This window comes from Camelus ferus, chromosome 7 (assembly GCF_009834535.1).
Source record: "Camelus ferus isolate YT-003-E chromosome 7, BCGSAC_Cfer_1.0, whole genome shotgun sequence".
In the NCBI taxonomy this organism is placed as follows: Eukaryota; Metazoa; Chordata; class Mammalia; order Artiodactyla; family Camelidae; genus Camelus; species Camelus ferus.
The window spans coordinates 15,657,970-15,676,965 of record NC_045702.1 but is presented as its reverse complement, the minus strand read 5'-3'; the positions used below and the strand labels follow the sequence as shown (position 1 = coordinate 15,676,965).

Genomic DNA, 18,996 nt, shown 5'->3' with positions numbered 1-18,996 from the left:
TCAGGGTGACTGCTGTAACATTACGTGCAATTATAACCACGGCACACCCCACACCTCAGCTGGTTTGTAGGTCAGCACGCCTTCGTTTCTGAGAATGTTGGTGATCCAGGTGTGGTGTTTGCATCTGTTGCTCCCAGAAACTGTATTATATGGTATGATTTCTGTATTTACAGCATCATGGGTTGCATTTATGTTGCTCCTAATGGTATCCAAAGAGGCTCCTTAATGTCAGCAGTAATGTGACTTCCCTTGTCAGGTGGCTCACAGCTCGGGAGACTTTTCTGTAGGTAATTCAACTCACCCAAGATGTAACCGCTTCCTGCTCCAAATTCCTTGCCCCTGCCTGTCATTTAGTCTCTGTCATCCTGGCTGTAAGTCCCATCTGACTTTGGCAACTGTCCCCTGGGCTCACTGACCACAATCTTGCCAACAGGAGGGGGCTCAGACTGGTTTAGCAAAGAGGCAACACTGCCACCATCTCCCAGGCTTCCCATTCCCCAACTCCAACTCCACTTTCTGGACAATCTGGCCATGAGGACTTAAGGCCTTAAGGACTATGGATGAATTATGTCCCTCAGTTTTGGTGAATAAGAGAGTTGGTGCCAAAGAAACAAGACTTCACGTGGTGCATAAGCAGAAACAAGGGCCATTTTGATACTAAAAATAAATACTGTAGAAAGCAGCTGACCCTCCAGGTGTGGGGGTGGGAGGGGAGAGGGTAGAGAGAGAGATTAATCCACGTCTCTATGTGATCTCCCAGACAGGATCAGAGTTCATAAGCTTCGGGCTTCACATAGGCTTGAAGTCAAGATTTATTCTCTAGACAGGCTTAATAGCAAACAATTCAGCCTTAGGAAAGTCTTTTTTTTTTACACTGAATAGAAAGAAAACAGAAGGAATACCAATCTGTTACGTATGAGAACAGAGTAAAATTTAAATTTAATCTTATTCAACTATGTCTTTCACTTTTATTAATCGTCTAATTCAGTTCAATCCAGTTGTAACTGATTAACGCAACACAGCATCTCAGTAAACAAACATATTTTAAGTCCTAAGAGCCAATTTCCTCCCTGCCCTAGACAGTTTGTCTTTACTTTCTTTGATTCACATCTGATTAAAAAGAAAAAAATGTGAGTTCACCTTTCCTTTCATGGAGGAATTTTGATAATTTCAGGTTCCACAGTAGAAACTGCTTATATTCAGGGGGACCCAAGGTTTGGGATTCACCAACTGATACGACTTTTAAAAAAATTCCAGTGGCTGGCATAGAATTGACATTAAAAATATATATATTAGACATTAGGAGGAGAGTAAAAGGAAGCAGAATATGTGATGATCCCCCACTCCCCTGAATAGGTCACTTTGGCAGTGGATTCTTTTGAGCTGAAGGCAATCAGGACCCAACAGACTCAAGAAAAACTCTTACATTTCCCTTAATTACCTAAAAGAATTCAGATAGGGGGCCCGGCTCGGAGAGTTATTGCCAGAGACAACTTTCATCTGAATGACCCATCTGTATGGCCGGGCAAACATCTCGTTACCAGACATGCGCCTCCTACTGTCCTGTGAATGACCCGCCTCCCCTTTGAAGCCCCAGGCCCCTCTCCTCTTCCTTAGCTCAAGAGGGCATGTAAGCCACAACTGTCCAACTTGGCCTTGGGTCCTATATTTTTATGGGATTCCTGTACATGCAAAACTAACTTTGCTTTTCTCTTGTTAATCTGTCTTAAATCAACTTAATTTTTAGACCAGCCAACGATTGTAGAAGGGTAGAAGGAAAATTTTAACAGCCCAACAAGAGAAAAAGGCAGAAAATCTTGCCTCCAACTACCATCATCTTTCAAAAAAAAAAGGACATGTCAATACCAATAATCAGAAAGAAAGTCATTCTGGAAAAAAGAGCCCTTCATAGCTCACACGTTTGGATTTATGCAAAAGTGTCACGCTGTCCTGATTTTCACCACTCTGCTGAGGACCGACCAGACTCATTACGGTGCAGCATCTGGCCAGGCTTGGCACTTAGAAAACATGGGCTTTCCCGCCTCCAGTCCTATCCTAGAGGGAACAGAGGCTTTTGTTGTTCAAGTGTAGATATGATTTTTTTGGTCTAGTTCCCTGTGGAATATACGGTTTTGAGTCTTCCTTATGAAGAGTAAGGGAAAAAAAGAAAAAGCAAAGCAGGCAGCGGAGAGAAGCTGAACTTTTTCATTGAGAATGTCAGAGATGCCAGCGGCATCTTTCCCTTGATTACCCTGGAAGCAGTCAGTCACGGATCTTATTAGAAAGGATAGTAGGTAAAGCTTGGAACTGCTGAAGGCAGAAAAATAAGTCACCTAAAGGCATAGACACCAGGTTGCACCTCAGGCTGAGTTAAACTGCTGGTAGCAAATCCAAGTTCTTGAATTTTATTATGACAGGAAAAGCTATTGTGAGAACGAGTAAGGAAAAGAAGTAGGTAGGTATTAGTGACAAAGAATGTTTTTAAATGAACGATTGGTTTTGGTGTTTGCTGACAGTTATGTTTCTCTATAATAACAAAGGAAGGCTGAGTTTAGAAGTCTCAGCTTGTGTGAGGAATAAGGCAGAGCATGAATGAATAGAGTTTGAGGGTTTTCTTATTCAAATGGAAAGTCACAATTATACATCTGAGAAGGAGGCCAGAGCTATCCTCTTGGATCAGAGGCAAAGCGCTGACCTGCTCCATGGACCCCTCGTGTCAGTGACTCCAGGTGTGGCAATCTCCAACCTCTGAAGCCCTGAATGTATTAAACAGGAGTCAGGGGAGAGTTTGGTGAAGACCTGTTCTTCAGCCTCCAGCCCTTGCACGTTTCCAGCCTTCTTCTAGCTCAGATGGACGACTGCTTAGCGCAGTGAACTAGCGCATTATAGAAGTACTGCTTACAGGATGACTTCTCGCCCCGCCTCCAGATGGTGTTTTTTGGCTACATGGTTTTCAGCATCCTCTTTGGCGTCTTGGCTGACAGATATGGCCGTTGGAAGGTAGGTTGGCCTCAAAGGATGATTTGGAATTTTCTCTTGTGTGTCCTTTTGTGGTGATGTCACCACTGCTTTTCTTTAAGGGACATTTCTCTATCAATACCCAAGTTAGGAAGTAAGGAAAAGTCCTTCTTTGACATCACATGCCTGAATTCCAGGCTATCTTCTTGCTTTCTCACCTTTTCCCAAGATTCTCGTCCCCATAGTGGTCCCCGTAGTCCAAGGTGTGCAGTTGATGGATGAGAATAGTCAGAACATAGCAGATAGAATGTGGCAATTTGCACGTAGAAACATACGCAGTTTCACATGAGTTAACTTGGGGATAGCTTTGAAACTAAGCCACTGGCTCCATGTCACACACCTATTGAGATTCAACAGTAAGACATAAACGTATGTCTTCTGATTGCAAACCCAGGTCTCTCTTCTCTTCTTGTCTGATTTCTGGTGAGCAAGACCGCTCTAGGCATAAAGTCTAAGGAAGAATTCCCAAAGGAAAACATCGATAGACCCGACTGCACGTTTTGAGTGCACAAAATAAATATCATAGACTCTTATAAATTAGTATGAAAGCACAGGGATCTCAAAAAAATGTGGAGAGCACAAGAAGGCATTTTACAAAAGGAGACATATAAATGGTCAAGAAACCCTGAAAAATGTTCAATCACAGGAGTTATCAGAAACAAAATTGCATAGCAAGATATCACCTTTTTGTTATCGAGGCCATATAAAACTTCAAATCCAGAAAAAAATTTTCTTTTCCTTAAAGAAACCTGCAAATATCTAGACACCTTCACGTACAATTGATATAATTTTTCTGATAATCAGTTTGGCAGCATAAACCAAGAAGCTTGAGAATATTCATTCTCCTTATCTGATATTCACCTTCCAGAAATCTACCCTGTTTAGATCATCAGAGAACCACAAAGATTTATCCACAGACAGCATCACAGGTAATTTTAATAGAAAATGTTACACCAGCTCACCATTCAACAACAGGGGAAAGGCTTATGCATTACATTACATGTATTATAGTATGTCTTGGCAGTGGACTATTTTGCAGCTAATAAAAATAGATTTTCCCTTATAGTCAGTGAAAATAGGATAAAAACCACATTAATAGTATTTTCTGTGGGTTGGAGAATCAAAGGTGATTTAAATATTTTTATTTCTTTTTCTTTTCTTTTTTCCATTCTTTCTACTATCAACTTGCATTATTCTTGTAATTGGAGAAAAAGCAAATCCCTTAAACTTTCTCCTTATACTCATTCCAACACAAGGCTCCGCTGTGCTCCTGACAGTGCTGTGAGCAGGGAGGGCAGGTTTTTGTATCTGATTTACAAGTTCGGGTTCCTGCCGTCTGTGAGGATGGAAGCCATGGGGGAATTTTGAAGAATGGTCTAAGCTCAGAGCATCTGGACTTTCAGGCAGTAAAATGGTATGAACTATATTATCTGATGATGGGGGGAAATTAATGAGCCCACGAAAGATGCGGTCTATAGAGAAACAAACGTCTGGATGAAATTAGAGGTTAGAGGTTGTGTTTTCTCCCCGACCTCCCAGAGGGTCAGGTCCCGGTAATGTCTCCTTTTGTTGCTTCAGATTTTGCTCATCTCGTTCCTGTGGGGAGCCTACTTCTCCTTGCTGACCTCTTTCTCCCCCTCGTACATCTGGTTTGTCTTCCTGCGGACGATGGTGGGCTGTGGCGTGTCCGGCCACGCACAAGGGTAAAGACTTCACCCAGGGGTCCCCGGGGGAGATGTGAACACCCGCAGACACTTACACATCCACTGTGGGTCAGGGACTAAGAGCCTTAATGAATTGCAAATTGATAGACTTCATTTGTGCTAATCAATTCTGGGTTTTTCCTTTTTCCAGCAATGGTTGCTTGTTCCACTGGGAGCTCTTTGCCCATCACAACGATGTTTAAGAGTGAGGCCAGCAGAGTGCTAGATTGAGCAGGTGTTAACTTTTTTGTTCCTAAGGCTGATAAACATTTTTTAGATAAATAATATTTTGTTAGACTTAATGCTAACCAAAAATGTCCCATAAGGTAGGTCACAAAAATGTCAACCCAAACCCAATCCATTCATTTCTTGAGAATTTCTGGAAGAATTTAGTTTGGCCATAAGCACCTGTAACATTCAGGAATAACCATTTTAAAGGGCCGTTGCCTCGTAATTTAAGATTCTGTCAAAGTGAATTTGTAAACAGGTGAGATGTGTTGAAATAGCTACTCTGCTTGTCTTTCCTCTGCCCTGGAATGCGTGTGTGACGGCTCACTGTGCCCAGGCGGGGAAGTTATGCTAAATGTTCAGCAACTTGGGAGCCTCCCTTAAATGAACAAGGCCCCTCGAGCTATTCTCTCCTGGGCGCCTTGGAGCAAGTTACCCTTAGAATATATTAGGAGATGTTAAAGCACCTAATTATTACCCTAATGTGTTAGGGAAAAATTGTTCTTCCCTAAGGCATGAGTTAAGCATCACTCTGAGCTTTGGAGCCCTACAGGAGTAGATGTTAGGCAGAATTTTAAAACATCCCTTAGGAAGTAGCTCAATAAATATGTTAAAACTCCAAACCCTGGTTCATAACTGCAACAGAGAAGAGCAATCAGAAAACGGATGGGATATGATTCCGTTTATTCTGCCATTCACAAAATTAATACATACTTAATTAGAAACCTGTGCTTTGACTGTCATCATCAGTTTGGGAAACTATATTCACCGTCTCTTGGGTGTATTTTAATTTCCCATGTATGTTTTAGAAAAGGGAATCAGGCCTGGCAAAACATTTTGCCGATGTTTCTCTTGGCAAAAGAAATAAGGCTAGTATCTCCTAAAAGGCAGAAAGTTTAAAATAGTTTTGGGAATAAAAATTAAACAGAAGAGCATTTAGCATTTAATTTTTTACTGTTTTCAAAGATGGGTTAATAATTCTATTCTAGTGTCTGTGTAGGATAAACTCTTCTGTTTTTCTTTACATACTCACCCAATACTTCTAATGATACTTCTGACACCAAACGTGTGGGTTTTTTACACACCAACCAATGCTCCAATGCCAGCTGAATGCCCTGTAATTGCATTCGATTCAGACCCTCACTGGGTTAGCACGGACCCCACAGATTTAGGGCTCAGTCCCACAAGACTACCTGACTTCAGGTACCAGCCACAGGCACCAGGTTACCCCCAACTTCTGACTTGTTACAGATTAGATGTTCTCACAAACTCCTCCTCAAATTCCGCACTTCGCTAGAGTGGCTCACAGAACCTAGGAAAGGGGCGTACTTACTGCAGATTTATTACAAAGGATATTTTAAAGGACACAGGTTCGAGGAGGGATTAGCTCAGTGGTAGCATGTACGCTTAGCCTGCACGAGGTCCTGGATTCAATCCCCAGTGCCTCCATTAAAATAAATAAATCAAATAAAAACCTAATTACCTCCCCCCCAAAGAAAGACTGATTAAAAAATAAACAAATAAAATTTAAAAATAAAGGACACAGATAAACAACCAGATGAGGAGACACATACAAGACAAGGGCTAGAAGGGTCCCAAGAGCGGGAGCATTTGTCCCTGTGGAGTTTGGGGTGCACCACCCTCCTGGCACATAACTGTGTTCACCAGCCTGGAAGCTCTCAGAACCCTCTACGTTAGGAATTTTTCTGGAGGCTTCCTCACGTAGGCATGATTGATTATTAACTCATTTTCCAGCCCCTCTCTTCTCTCCAGAGGAGGGGGATAGAGCTGAAATTTCCAAGATGCTAGTCATGGCTTGGTTTCTTTAGACCACCCCCCACCCAGGAGCTCATCATGTACCACCTCGTTAGAATAAAGGATGCTCCTGTCAACCAGGAAATCCCAAGGTTTTCAAGAACTCTGTGTCAAGACCTGGGGTCAAAGGCCGAACATTAGCAGAAACCAGGGCAGAAACCAGCACACATATTTCTTATTACTTTACAATGATGAATATCATGTTTTTGAATTCTTTATCCCTATGACAAGAAAAATTATGACGTTTTAAAAAATCTGTTTGGTTTTATAAAAACAAAATTGTATTTCCCCCCCTTCCTGTTTAGGTTAATCATAAAGACTGAATTTTTGCCTACAAAATATCGAGGCTATATTCTCCCCTTGTCTCAGGTAAGGCAAAATTCTCCCCAGACTTCTGATCCTATAGGATATGCGGTACATGGTGTTTCTTCTGGCCGGTTGATTGTTCTTTGATGCACACACTGCCTATTACTTGGTACCAACTGAAGAGCATTAGGAATGCTGGACACCAGCGGTCTAATTGCAAGGTTTTCCGAGCCAGGACTTCTGTCATCCAGCAGCAGCGTTTAGAACACAGTAACCTCTTCCTCAGTAACCAGGACACATTCTGCTGGCTGGTTTCGCTGCAATGACAGAAGCTCAGGGATGCATCTGGGGTGAACGTTTCTCTCCTGGAGCTACCAGCCCCGTTACAGTCCCCCTTCCTAGAGCCTGCAAGTCCACGACTGGCCCACGCCTGTGGGAACTCCCATAATAGCTTCCTCCCAGCTGAGCCATTTATCCAGGTGAGAAGACGGGGCTGCCCCACGCCCTCCTCAGACCCCTGCTGGCCACCGACTAGAGGTTCTGGATCCAGAAGCTACATCGACCTAGACGCCCTTGTACCACCTTTGATGCCACTGTTATCCAAAAGCCCTGGCTTCAGAGGGCCCAGGAAGCTGATGACTCTTCCCACCGAAGCATTCTATATTTGGCAATAGTTAAAGCAGGAGGCATCTATTGTAAAATTTGTTTTTTAATTTTTCTGATACTAAATTTAGGCAACAAAAATATCCGAAAGGACCTAACAAACACCAAATGCTAATTCTTTAGATTCCTCCCAGGTTTCTTCTTCTGATCTTTGTTCAGATGAATGCCCACACTTTGAAGAGTTAGTGGTTGGATTTTACACTCATGTTATTTAATGAACATAATCCCATTCAAGCTCATCAGGGAACATTCTCCCTTCCACCTATTACTGTTTGTCACACTTCCTGCTTGTGTCTTCTCCTTGGGTCATCTGATTGATGACTCCAATGGTTTTAGCTTTCTATGTGCCTATCACCCCCAAAACCTTTATCTCCAGGCAAGAGCACCTCCTTGGAATTCAGACCCTGGTGGCCAATTACCTGATATCCTACAGGCTCTTCAAATACAACATTCACTCAAATCACTCTCTATCACATTACTCTTTTTTTTTTTAAAGCCCTCATCACTTTCTGAAATAATCTTTTTTTTAAATAATAGAAATCTTTGGTGATGAAATAGTCACACTTAATTAGTTCCCTAAAGGATCTTTTATTACATTATCTTCTATCCACCTCTGTGAGGTGGAATGGAGCTACTGTCTACTCCTCATCTTCCAACAGGGAAATAATGCACAGGATAGCACTCAAAATTGTTCTAATTCCCAACTCCCGTGAGGCCTGGCCATAGGTGGCTGCCATGCTATTTGTTGATACAAAATGATCTCCAAGAGAAATTTTTCAGTACAAAAAGCAGTGTTGAGAAATGTTTATACTGTGTTACCATTTGTGAACAAAGAACACAAGTTGCCCTTATTAGCTTGTACATGTTTAGAACAGCTGTGGAAGGATATAGGAAACGGGTCTGTTCACAGAGCTCTCTTTTGTACCTTGAGTTACGAACCAGTGAATGTAGTGTTTATTCAAGAAAAAAAGTCAATGTCTTGGGTCCCAGATATTTTAAACTTTAGAAAGACATTGTAGACCCCCTGTCCCTCTGAGTCTCCCACTGACAGACCAGCCGAGAAGTGAGGTGACTTCCCAGTTCATCCAGGTCCTGGAGGTCGTGCTGGGGGTAGAACAGGAACCATCTGCTCCTCGATCAAAGCCTCGCTCCCATCTCACCCTCTTACAATTACAACGCTGGGCAGGGCGGTCCCCAGAGAGGCGGGGAGCACATTGGATGGGAGGACGTGAACCTTGCCTCTCCCCCCAGGTTTTCTGGCTGGCAGGCTCCCTGCTTATCATTGGCCTGGCCTCTGTGGTCATCCCCACCATCGGGTGGCGCTGGCTCATCCGCATCGCCTCCATCCCTGGCATCATCCTCATCATGGCCTTCAAGGTGACCAAGCTCCGGGGTCTCCTTCGTGTCCTCCCCTCCAGCTGACCCGGTGGCCTTCCTGCCCCCACAGACATCTTTCTCATGTCCACTTCTTTCCTTTATTTAAGTATCTGTCTCAGTCAGCTTATGAGGAAAGGCTGTTTGGCACGGTTAATGCACCAGCCCAGTATGAAAGTGTGAAAGTGCATTCTCTTTGCGGGGGAGCAGGTACGCCAGAATGGCTGGAGTAGGGTGCTGGTGGGAAGCCAGCTGGAAAGACAGGCCTGTGTCCAGATTCCAAGGACCTTGAGGGCCAGGGGCACTGGGGGAGTGGAAGGGGTTATGTGCGGGGAGTTGGTACATGGCTCTGTTGGGGCTGGGCAGATGGGAAGATGGAAAAGATCAGAAAAGCAGTTAGAATTTGCCAGAATAATCCCAGTGGGGGACGAGGAGGACCTGAACTGCCCACTGGCTGGGGGATGGGGAGGAGGGTGCTGCTGGGGGAGATTTTTACTGAGGAAGAACCCCGGGTCTTGACGAGGGTGAGGCACAAGAGGCAGGGAGCCATCCAAGCTGATTCTCAAGGTCCCAGCGTCAGTGGAGGGCTGAGGTGCTTTCTGAGTGTGGTCAAAATATTCAACCATCAGTGAGTTGAAGGCCTCTACAGGCCCTACCGTGGTCACCCTCGCTGTTGCACTGCAGGAGGGGCTGGGGGTTCCTGGGGAGGACCGGGAGACGCAGCAGTGGAGATGCTGGGTGACTGGGCAGTGGCTGTTTACAGACTGGATGTAAGATTTCACTGTGTTAAGTGGGTTGGGCCAAACAGGTGCGAAGCTCAGTATCAGTCCACCGTCATCTAAGAGGACCAGGCTGGGGAGAAGGCAACCATCTTTATCCCACTTTGATTACGGGATTACCCCAGCTATATTGTTGCCTTAAAGTTTGCTACATCCTTCCCCATCTCCGGATTCTGGGACAGTGTAGCATAAGGAGCCGTAAGAGCTGTATCCCTGGGGTTCACAGAAGTTGCAACTCTTACGTCTTTTGTTGTCTGTGTCCAGTTTATTCCTGAATCTGCTCGGTTCAACGTCTCCACTGGGAACACCCAGGCTGCCCTGGCCACGCTGGAGCGCATCGCCAAGATGAACCGCTCAGTCATGCCGGAGGGGAGGCTGGTGGAGCCCATCCTGGTGAGTTCTGCTCCCCCAGCCAGGGGTCGTCAGAAATCCCCTTAGTCGCTGAAGGCTAGAGGAAAGGGGACCTGAGCCCTCTAGTCCCGCTCCTGGAGGGACTAGAGAAAACGGCACAGTAAACAGACTGAATCCAGCTCCACCGTGAGCAGGTGGCACTAAGTTACCTACCGTCTCTTCTCTCAGCAAGAAAATGGAAATAACGCCTCCTCTCTGGCAGAGCTAGTCACATGATTTAACACCACTGTTTACAGGTGATTGTTTTATAATTTTATCTTCCTTGTACTGACCTGGTCTTATTTTGATATCAAATACATAAACCTCATTAAGTGATTTTTGTAAAACAAAATTTGGCATTTAAATCCTGTTGGTTCCACAACTCTCAAGGTCAGTCTGCAGTCGTTTCTCACACCAGCCCAGACCACCCACTTCACCCCCCTGCAGGCGGGTCAGCCACAGGCTGCTGGGAGAGCGTGACCAGCACCGCCTTCCTCACCTGCTCTGCCATCGCGGCAACAGTTTAGGTGAGACAGGAATTCTCCTCTTTGAATGTTTGTTAAAACTTATCTATAAAGTAGTTTATGCCTAGTACATATTTTAAGGTGACTAGTGAGATGATGATTAGGGGGTGCCAGAAGGAGGAGTTTTAAAAACTATCATTCAGTTTGTGTAAACATCTGCTTGTGTTTAATACTCTTGATTGAGTTCATTTTGGTAATATGTATTTTAGAAAATTACCCAGTTCATCTAGGTTTTCAAATTTATTGACATAAAATTACTCCTAGTGTTCTCCTATAAGTTTCAGAAACCTACTGTATATGTTCTCTTTTTCATTTTTAAAAATCATTTTGTAATAGATAAGTGTCCTGGATCATTGCATTATATACCTTGAACTTACACAATGGCGTATGTCAATTATATCTCATAAAAGCATCTCACTATTTGATCTACAGAATCTCGTCACCTTCCCCACTACTGTCTCCCTTTTCGGTTTGTTCTCATTTCTGCAACTAAAGCTTTTGGTTTGTTTTTTGTTTTTGTTTTTTTGTTTTGTTTTGTTTTGTTTTGTTTTTATTGAAGTGTAGTCAGTTGACAATGTTGTGTCAATTTCTGGTGTACAGCATAATGTTTCAATGTTTCAGTCATAGTATACATACATATATTCCTTTTCATGTTCTTTTTCATTATGGGTTACTGCAAGATACTGAATACAGTTCCCTGTGCTGTACAGGAGAAACGTGTTGTTTATCTGTTTTATATATAGTAGTCAGTATCTGCAAATCCTGAACTCCCAATTTATCCCTTCCCACCCCTTTCCCCCTCTGGTAACCATAAGTTTGTTTTCTATGCCTGAGTCTCTTTCATTTTTAATATTGCATATTTATGCCTTCTCTCTCTCTCTCTCTCCTTTGTGGTCCTCTTACTGGAGGTTTGTCTATTTTGTTAAACTTCAAAGAATGAGATTTGTTTTGGTTGTTATTCTCTTTATTGATTTTTTTTGTGGTTTCATTCATCTCTACTTATTTTGTTTTCTTCTTTGGCTTTTTATGTTCTAGCTTCTTGAGTTCAGTATTTAGCTCATTTGTTTTCAGTCTTTTTGATTTTGGATAAACCATTTAGCTGCATTCAGCAAGTTTTGTTGTGGAGTAATTTTATTTTTATTTCTATTATGAGTTTCTCCTTAACCAATGAGCTACCTGTTAACGGTCTTTTTCTTTGTTTCTAATTTAATTTCATTTTGGTCAGAGCATCTTATCAATTATTTTTAATTTATTAAAATTTTATTTTTAATATTTAATATTAGTATTTAATTTTTATTAATATTTATTAACATTAATATTTAATATTTAATAAAATTATTATTTATTAATAATTAAAAATTATTTTGTTCCCTACATAGTGACTTTTTATTAATGCTCCTTGTGTGCTTTAAAAAAAATGTGTTCTCACTGAGCGTATAGATTGTTATATGTTGTTAATTGTGCCACGTAAATATCTGATGCCTGTTCTAGATTTTCCCTGATTGAGCTAAAAGTTTTTCAATAAGACAATGGCTTTGTTAGTTTCTCATAGGTCTGACGTTTACTCCATGTATTTTGAGGCTATCTTGCTGCCTCCTAGCATATGATTGACTTATGTGTGGATTGATCTTACTATTTGAAGTATTTCTTTATCTCTATACTATTTTGTTTTCTGCCATATTAATATATCAAAACTAGCTTGGGTTAATGTTTTCCTGGTGTATCTTTTTCTAGCTCTTCATTTTAAACTTGTTTATGTTGCTTTGTTTTATGTGTATTTCTTGTAAATAAATAGCTGATCTTTCTTCCCCCCCACTCAATCTGATAGTCTATGTCCTTTAATAATGAGTTTGATCCGTTTCCATCTATTGTGACTACTGCCGTACTTGGACTTTCTTCTGCTATTTCATTTTCTGTTTCCTCTTAACTGTGTCTTTCCTTTTTTGCCTTCTTTCTCCTTTCTCCTCCTTTTAGATTGAATTAGTTTGCTTCCCCCCACCCTAAGTTTTCTTCTACTGACTTGGAACTTATGCATTCTATTTCTTTTATTAAGGAGGTAGCCCTTAGATTTTGAAAATGTCATTCATTTGGTATCTTTATCTGCCTTCTGAACGATACAAGACCTTTACAGATGTTCATTCTGATTTGCCCATCTCATCTTCCAAATCATTTTCATCTGGAACTTTAATTTCATATTGTTCATAAATTGCTCTGAATTAGACATTATTTTTTATTATATATATTTTGGGGTGGGGTTAGGTAATTAGGCTTATTTATTTATTTATTTTAGAGAAGGTACTGGGGATTGAACCCAGGACCTTGTGCATGCTAAGCATGAGCTCTACCCCTTGAGCTATATCCTCCCTAGATTATTTTGTAAGCCAGTATCTATTTAGATTTATTAGTGTTTTTACCAGTGTCTTTTTCACTAGTGTCAAACTATTTAAAAAAATTGCCCACGTTCCAGTCCCCTGTCTTTCTCTCTCCACAGGATATTGATGCTTGGAATTGACAAGCATGTAAGTCTCACCTTTACCATGCTTAAAACAAAACCTCACTTCTTCCTCCAATCAGCTCTTCCCCCCGTTCCCTGTCCTTTCTTTTTCACTATTGTGGTAAAATACACGTAACACAAAATTTACCATTTAACCATTTTAAAGTGTACACTTAAGTGGCATGAAATACATTCAGAAATTCATCATCATCCAGAACAGACACTCTATGCCTCTTAGGCAATACATCCTCACTCCTGCCCACTCCCTGCCCACTCCCTGCCCTTGGTAACTTCTGCTTTCTGTCTCTATGAATTTGCCCATTCCAGATGTTTCATATAAGTGGAATCATATGAGATTGTGTCTGGCTTATTTCATATCGCATCCCCATCAGGTCTTAGTTAATGCTCTTCACTTTGTGCTGTCCCCTTTGACTCACTCCCGCCCCTCCCCGTATCATGCCCAGTCAGCGGCCAAGTCCCACTGGTGCTCTCACAACAGCGTCTTTTACGTCCAGTCTCTTTTTTTCACACAGTCACGTCATTGCCACGTGCCCCATGATTTTATCCAGCGCATCACTGTCAGATGAATGTTCTTCAAACACCGCATACCAGGATCTTTCAGTGCCTCCCCTCATCCCACCCCAACTCCTGAGTGAAAGCCCAGAATCCCCATCCTGGCATTTAAGGCCTACCACGATCTTGATCAATCAGCCTTGGATCCTTAAAGTGATGGCTAAGTGCAGATTCTGATAGGAGGAGGAAGAAAGAGGGGATACAAGGATCCTGGACATCTGGCAGAGCAAGACGGCATCACTGTACACTTGCGGGATGAGTATAAATCAGGGGCACCAGTGGCAGAGAGAAAAGCTGCCAGTTAACAGCTTTACCAGGGCTGGCATGGCTGTGAGAGAGTCTGTTCTTCCCCCACCCCACTCAGCTTTATTGAGATATAATTGACATATAACATTGTATAAGTTTAAAGTATACAGCATTTTGACTTGATACACTTAACATATTGCAAAATGATTACCACCATAGTGTTAGTTAACACCTCCATCATGTCACACAATTACCATTTCTTTTTGTGGTTAGAATATTTAGGACTTACTCTCCTAACAATTTTCAAATATATAATATAGCATTGTTAACTGTAATCACCATCTCTCCTTTGGGTCCCCAGAACCTTTTATCTTCTAACTGGAAATCTGCACCCTTTGATCAACACCTCTCCATTTTCCCCACCTCCCAGTCCTTGGCAACCACCATTTTGCTCTCTGTTTCTACAAATTTGGCTTTTTTAGAGTCACATGTAAAAGAGATCATACAGTATTTGTCTTTCTCTGTCTGACTCATTTCACGTAGCATAATGCTTTCAAGGTCCATCCGTGTTGTCTCCAATGGCATGATTTCCTTCTTTCTCTTGGCAGAGTAATGTGCTATTATGTATATATATTCCACATCTTACTACATCTTCTTCCATTCATCTGTTGATGGACACTTAGGTTATTTCCGTATCTTAGCTATTGTGAATAATGCTGCAATAAACATGGGAGTGAAGATCTGTTTGAGATCTTATTTTCATTTCCTTTGGATGTATACTCAGAAGTGGGACTTCTGGATCATATGGCCGTTCTCTTCTTAATCCTTTGAGGAATCTCCATACTGTTTTCCATAGTGGCTGCACCAATTTCGAGGAGAGACTGTTCTTGACTCAGTTCTCACTCCGTACCTGGGACAAGTCCAGAGCAGCAAGAGCTCTCCCAACTTTCCTCCCCAAATCTTACTCTCTCAGGGATCGTGTGGCCACAGAAGGACAGGTGATGTCCAAGTGTGCAGTTTGTAAGTGTCCTACACACAAATGAGAGATGGGCTGCTTTGTGCATTCCTGATTGGCTTCCCACGACGTCACTGGTGACAAAAGCATTGTAATCTCAGTGCCACCTGGCCTGCTGCTGGACACGTTAAGTGTGAGAGTGTGCTCAATAATAATGTAAAATTAAGGATTAAATATCCCAAACCTCCCCACACTCACAATTGTAGTTTGGTAAGGCATTCTCACTTTGCTTTGTGGAGTGTTTCCCCTAATTATTACACATTCTCCTCAAAACCTAATTTGAAACGAGGAACCCGAGTTTGCTTCCAAAGAATTAAGGATGACTGTTAGTCTAACTTATTTTCTGCATTTTGGAAATAAGCCCTTGTGGTTCAGAGGTCAGGAACCTACTCTTAGGCAGTATCGGATATCGCCTACCTTCCTACTAAGATACTGACTATTACATCGGATCATGCAAAGCATGGTGGGAAAACTAATTAGTTGCTAGGCAACTTTGATTAAATGCAGGAAGCTATTATATACTTTGTAGAGACTGGCATATAATCTTTAAGTGGCTATGAAATTTTGATTGTCAACAGTATAAAAAATAATATTGCTTGCCAAGAGAAAAAAGATCTTAGCAGAAACGATTAACTCAAAACTATGAACAGCTGTATGATCATGAGGGTGCAATTTCCACCGTTTTTGGTGTATGTATTTTCCTTTGAACCCAGTAGTCACTCCAGGACTGAAGAGCAGTAAGGTCCGCTTCTCTCCTCTTACCTTTTTCCTTTTTTCTGCCTCCTTTTTCCTCCCTCTCCACCATCCTCCTCCTCCTCCATCTCTCTCCCCCATCCCTCGTCCACATCCTCTCTCCTCCACCTTCCCTCTGCCATTGTGTTTTAGTTCACCCGGGCTGCCATAACAAAACACTACAGACAAGGTCAATTCGACAACAGACATTTGTTTTCTCACAATTCTGGAGCCCAGAAGTCCCGGATCAAGGTGCTGCAGCGTTGGTTTCTTCTGAGGCCCCTCTTCTTGGCTGTGTCTTCTTCTCCCTGTGTCTTCACATCCTCTTCCCTCCGTGTGTATCTGTGTCCTAATTGCCTCTTTTTATGAGGACATGTGTGAATTAGATTACAATCCACCCTAAAGACTTCATTTTAACTCTGTTACCTCTTTAAAGATCCTGTCTCCGAATACAGTCCCATCCTGAAGGTTAGGACTTCAATATGTGAATTTGGGGCAACACAGTTCTCATAAGAGCCACCCTCCCTCTCCACCCTCCTGTATCCTCTCAGCCCTCTCTCCACGTTCTCCATCTCCCCCCCTCTCCCTTCCCCTCCTCCTTTCTTCCTCCACTTGGCTTCAGCTTGCTGCCTCCATCCACCAAGCCCATTCAGTGGTCTTCTTCTTCTCCACAATGGTCTATTGAGCAAGGCCCTGTAGATACAGAGCCATAAGCAATAAGACCTTGCCTTCAAGTCTCTTAAAATCTGGCTAGACAGATGAGACTCATAACAAAACAGAGCCCAATGCTTAGAACCCAGTGAGTGGCTCGCATGGAGTGTGCAGATCAGAGCAGAGAGATGACCAAGAGCCCAGGTAGTCAGAGCTGCCTTCATGGCAGGTGGAGCACACACTGAGCACTGAAAAGAGAGGCAACTCCAGGGGAGGAAAAAGGCCCCCACCACAGGCAAGAGGAATAGTATGAGCTGAGACCAAAGGTGAGAACGTGCAGTGAGTTTGGTCACATTGACAGCCATCAGAATGCCATGCAAAGGAGGCTGGGCAAGATGCTAGGGGCAGGGGAGATGAGAGGTTTGGCGCTGTCTGAGGCAGGGCCACACCATGGGGGAGGTGGATAAGTCCACTCATTTGGATTACAGCTGAAGGTTTGGAACCAAATGATTTATTAGGATAAAATGTATAAGTCATTGTAATTCACTGTAGACTCAGCTTTCTGCACCTCCAGTGACATTCGGAGAGATGAGGGGACCATAGGCATAGCTAAGCCCAAGGGGACATGGCAGAGAGGCAGGTGGGAAAGACTCAGGACTGGTGCTCAGGAGACCTGGACTCAGACTGGCTCTGCCTCCAAATAGCTGTGTGACCTTGGGCAAGTCACTTACCCTCTCTGGGCTACATATTCTGTGTTGGAAAATGGGAGGATAGGGGTAGATTGGAGGTTTTTCGAAAGATGAGTAACCAGAGTCCCCATTTGTAAAGCCAGTTGCTCCACTCTACCCAGAATAAAACCCAGGAGCTAAGCCTAGAAGTCAGGGCAAACGACCTCTAAGTTCCCTTCAAGCTCTTTCTGTGAAACTAAAACCCAGCCCTCTCAGACCACACTCCTGGTCTCCCGAGAGGGGGCCTGTAATCCCAGGTCGATTTGTGAGAAAAGAGTAGTTGATTTTCAGCAGAGCACCCCCCAAGCATTCCTAGCTTTACATAAAAATCCATTACAACTCAATCATATATAAGCCATCCTTATTTATTTTTATCCAAAAGTACTTAATAGGCACTGACTATGGTTAAGAACATTTATTAACTAGCCTGAAGACACACAGAGAAATTGGGCACAGTATCTTCTTTTCAAATTTAGGTCACTTGCTTTTTACACAAGCCTCACACTCTTTTGAATACTGGGTTTTTCATCTTAATGGTAGTGTTAAAAGAATCTCCCCTCAGTTTTACAGTTGCTTTTCGTGTGCCCTCCTACTTTCCATGCTCTACCCCAGCTCTCACCAGCGCTGGTGAGAAGAGGGAGAGTGCAAGGCTTAGAATCTGCAATTTAATGAGCTTTGGTCCTTGGGAATGATACTGAAGAGTGTCTAGCCAGTCGACAAATGATTGGATAAAGAAGATGTAGTGTGTGTGTGTATGTGTATATATGTATACACACATACACACACACACACACACACACACACACATATATATATATGGAATATTAATTACTCAGCCAGAAAAAAAGAATGGAATAATGCCATTTGCAGCAACATGGATGGACCTGGAGATCATCATACTAAGTGAAGTAAGTCAGACAGAGAAAGACAAATAGCCTATGAGATCAATTATATGTGGAATTAAAAAAAAAATGATGCGAACTTATTTACAAAACAGAAACAGACTCACAGACGTAGAAAACAAACTTGTAGTTACCGGGGGGAAAGGGGGTGAGGAGGGAAAAATTGGGAGTTTGGGATTTGCAGATACTAATACTATATATAAAATAGATAAACAATCAGGTCCTACTGTATAGCACAGGGAACCATATTCAATATCTTATAATAATCTATAATGAAAAAGAATATGAAAATAAATATGTGTGTGTGTGTAATTGGATCACTATGCTGTACACCAGAAACTACTAGCACAACATTGCAAGCTGACTATACTTCAATTAAAAAAAAAAGAGTGTGCAAAGGCTGATGGGCTGAAATAATGTGTTAAAAATGGCTCTCTCTGGGTTTGAGTGGGAGGTACTCAGGAGAGCTGAGTGGTTGTCTCACCCGCCACATTCCCATGTTGCTCTTGTCTCCTGTGATCTAAAATATCAGAGTTGCCTTTGCCTGTCCTTAACCCACCACATCTATTCCATCTCCCCCTCTTCCTGCCCCAGGAAAAAAGAGGAAGATTTGCAGACCTATTGGATGCTAAATATTTACGGACCACGTTACAGATCTGGGTCATATGGTAAGAATGGAATTATTTCAAAACTAGATTTAAATAAACAAGCATTTTTCAGTGGGAGAAACCCCACTGAAGTAAATCCCTTCTGTGTGCTCTGGGGAGAAAACCCCAGGCAGAGTCCAGCAATGCCTTGCCTTTCTGTTAATACCACTGACCACAAAATGCATGTGAAATAACAACAAGGGAGAAA

General features: G+C 42.5%; 1 protein-coding gene across 9 annotated transcripts in view; it reads left to right on the top strand.

Moving 5' to 3' along the window:
* SVOPL (SVOP like) overlaps window positions 1-18,996 on the top strand; it is a 65,653-nt gene that overhangs the window by 14,891 nt on the left and 31,766 nt on the right. For 6 of the 9 annotated variants that reach the window (XR_004321288.1, XR_004321287.1, XM_032483444.1 and 3 more), the window contains 6 exons: window positions 2,929-3,000; window positions 4,597-4,721; window positions 7,070-7,133; window positions 8,985-9,110; window positions 10,151-10,279; window positions 18,736-18,809. Coding sequence is in view for 7 of the 9 variants with exons in the window: in XM_032483444.1 (XP_032339335.1) it covers window positions 2,929-3,000; window positions 4,597-4,721; window positions 7,070-7,133; window positions 8,985-9,110; window positions 10,151-10,279; window positions 18,736-18,809 (590 nt within the window). In the remaining 2 variants the exon portion in view is untranslated. The other 3 variants (XM_032483448.1, XM_032483449.1, XM_032483446.1) reach the window with 3 other exon arrangements.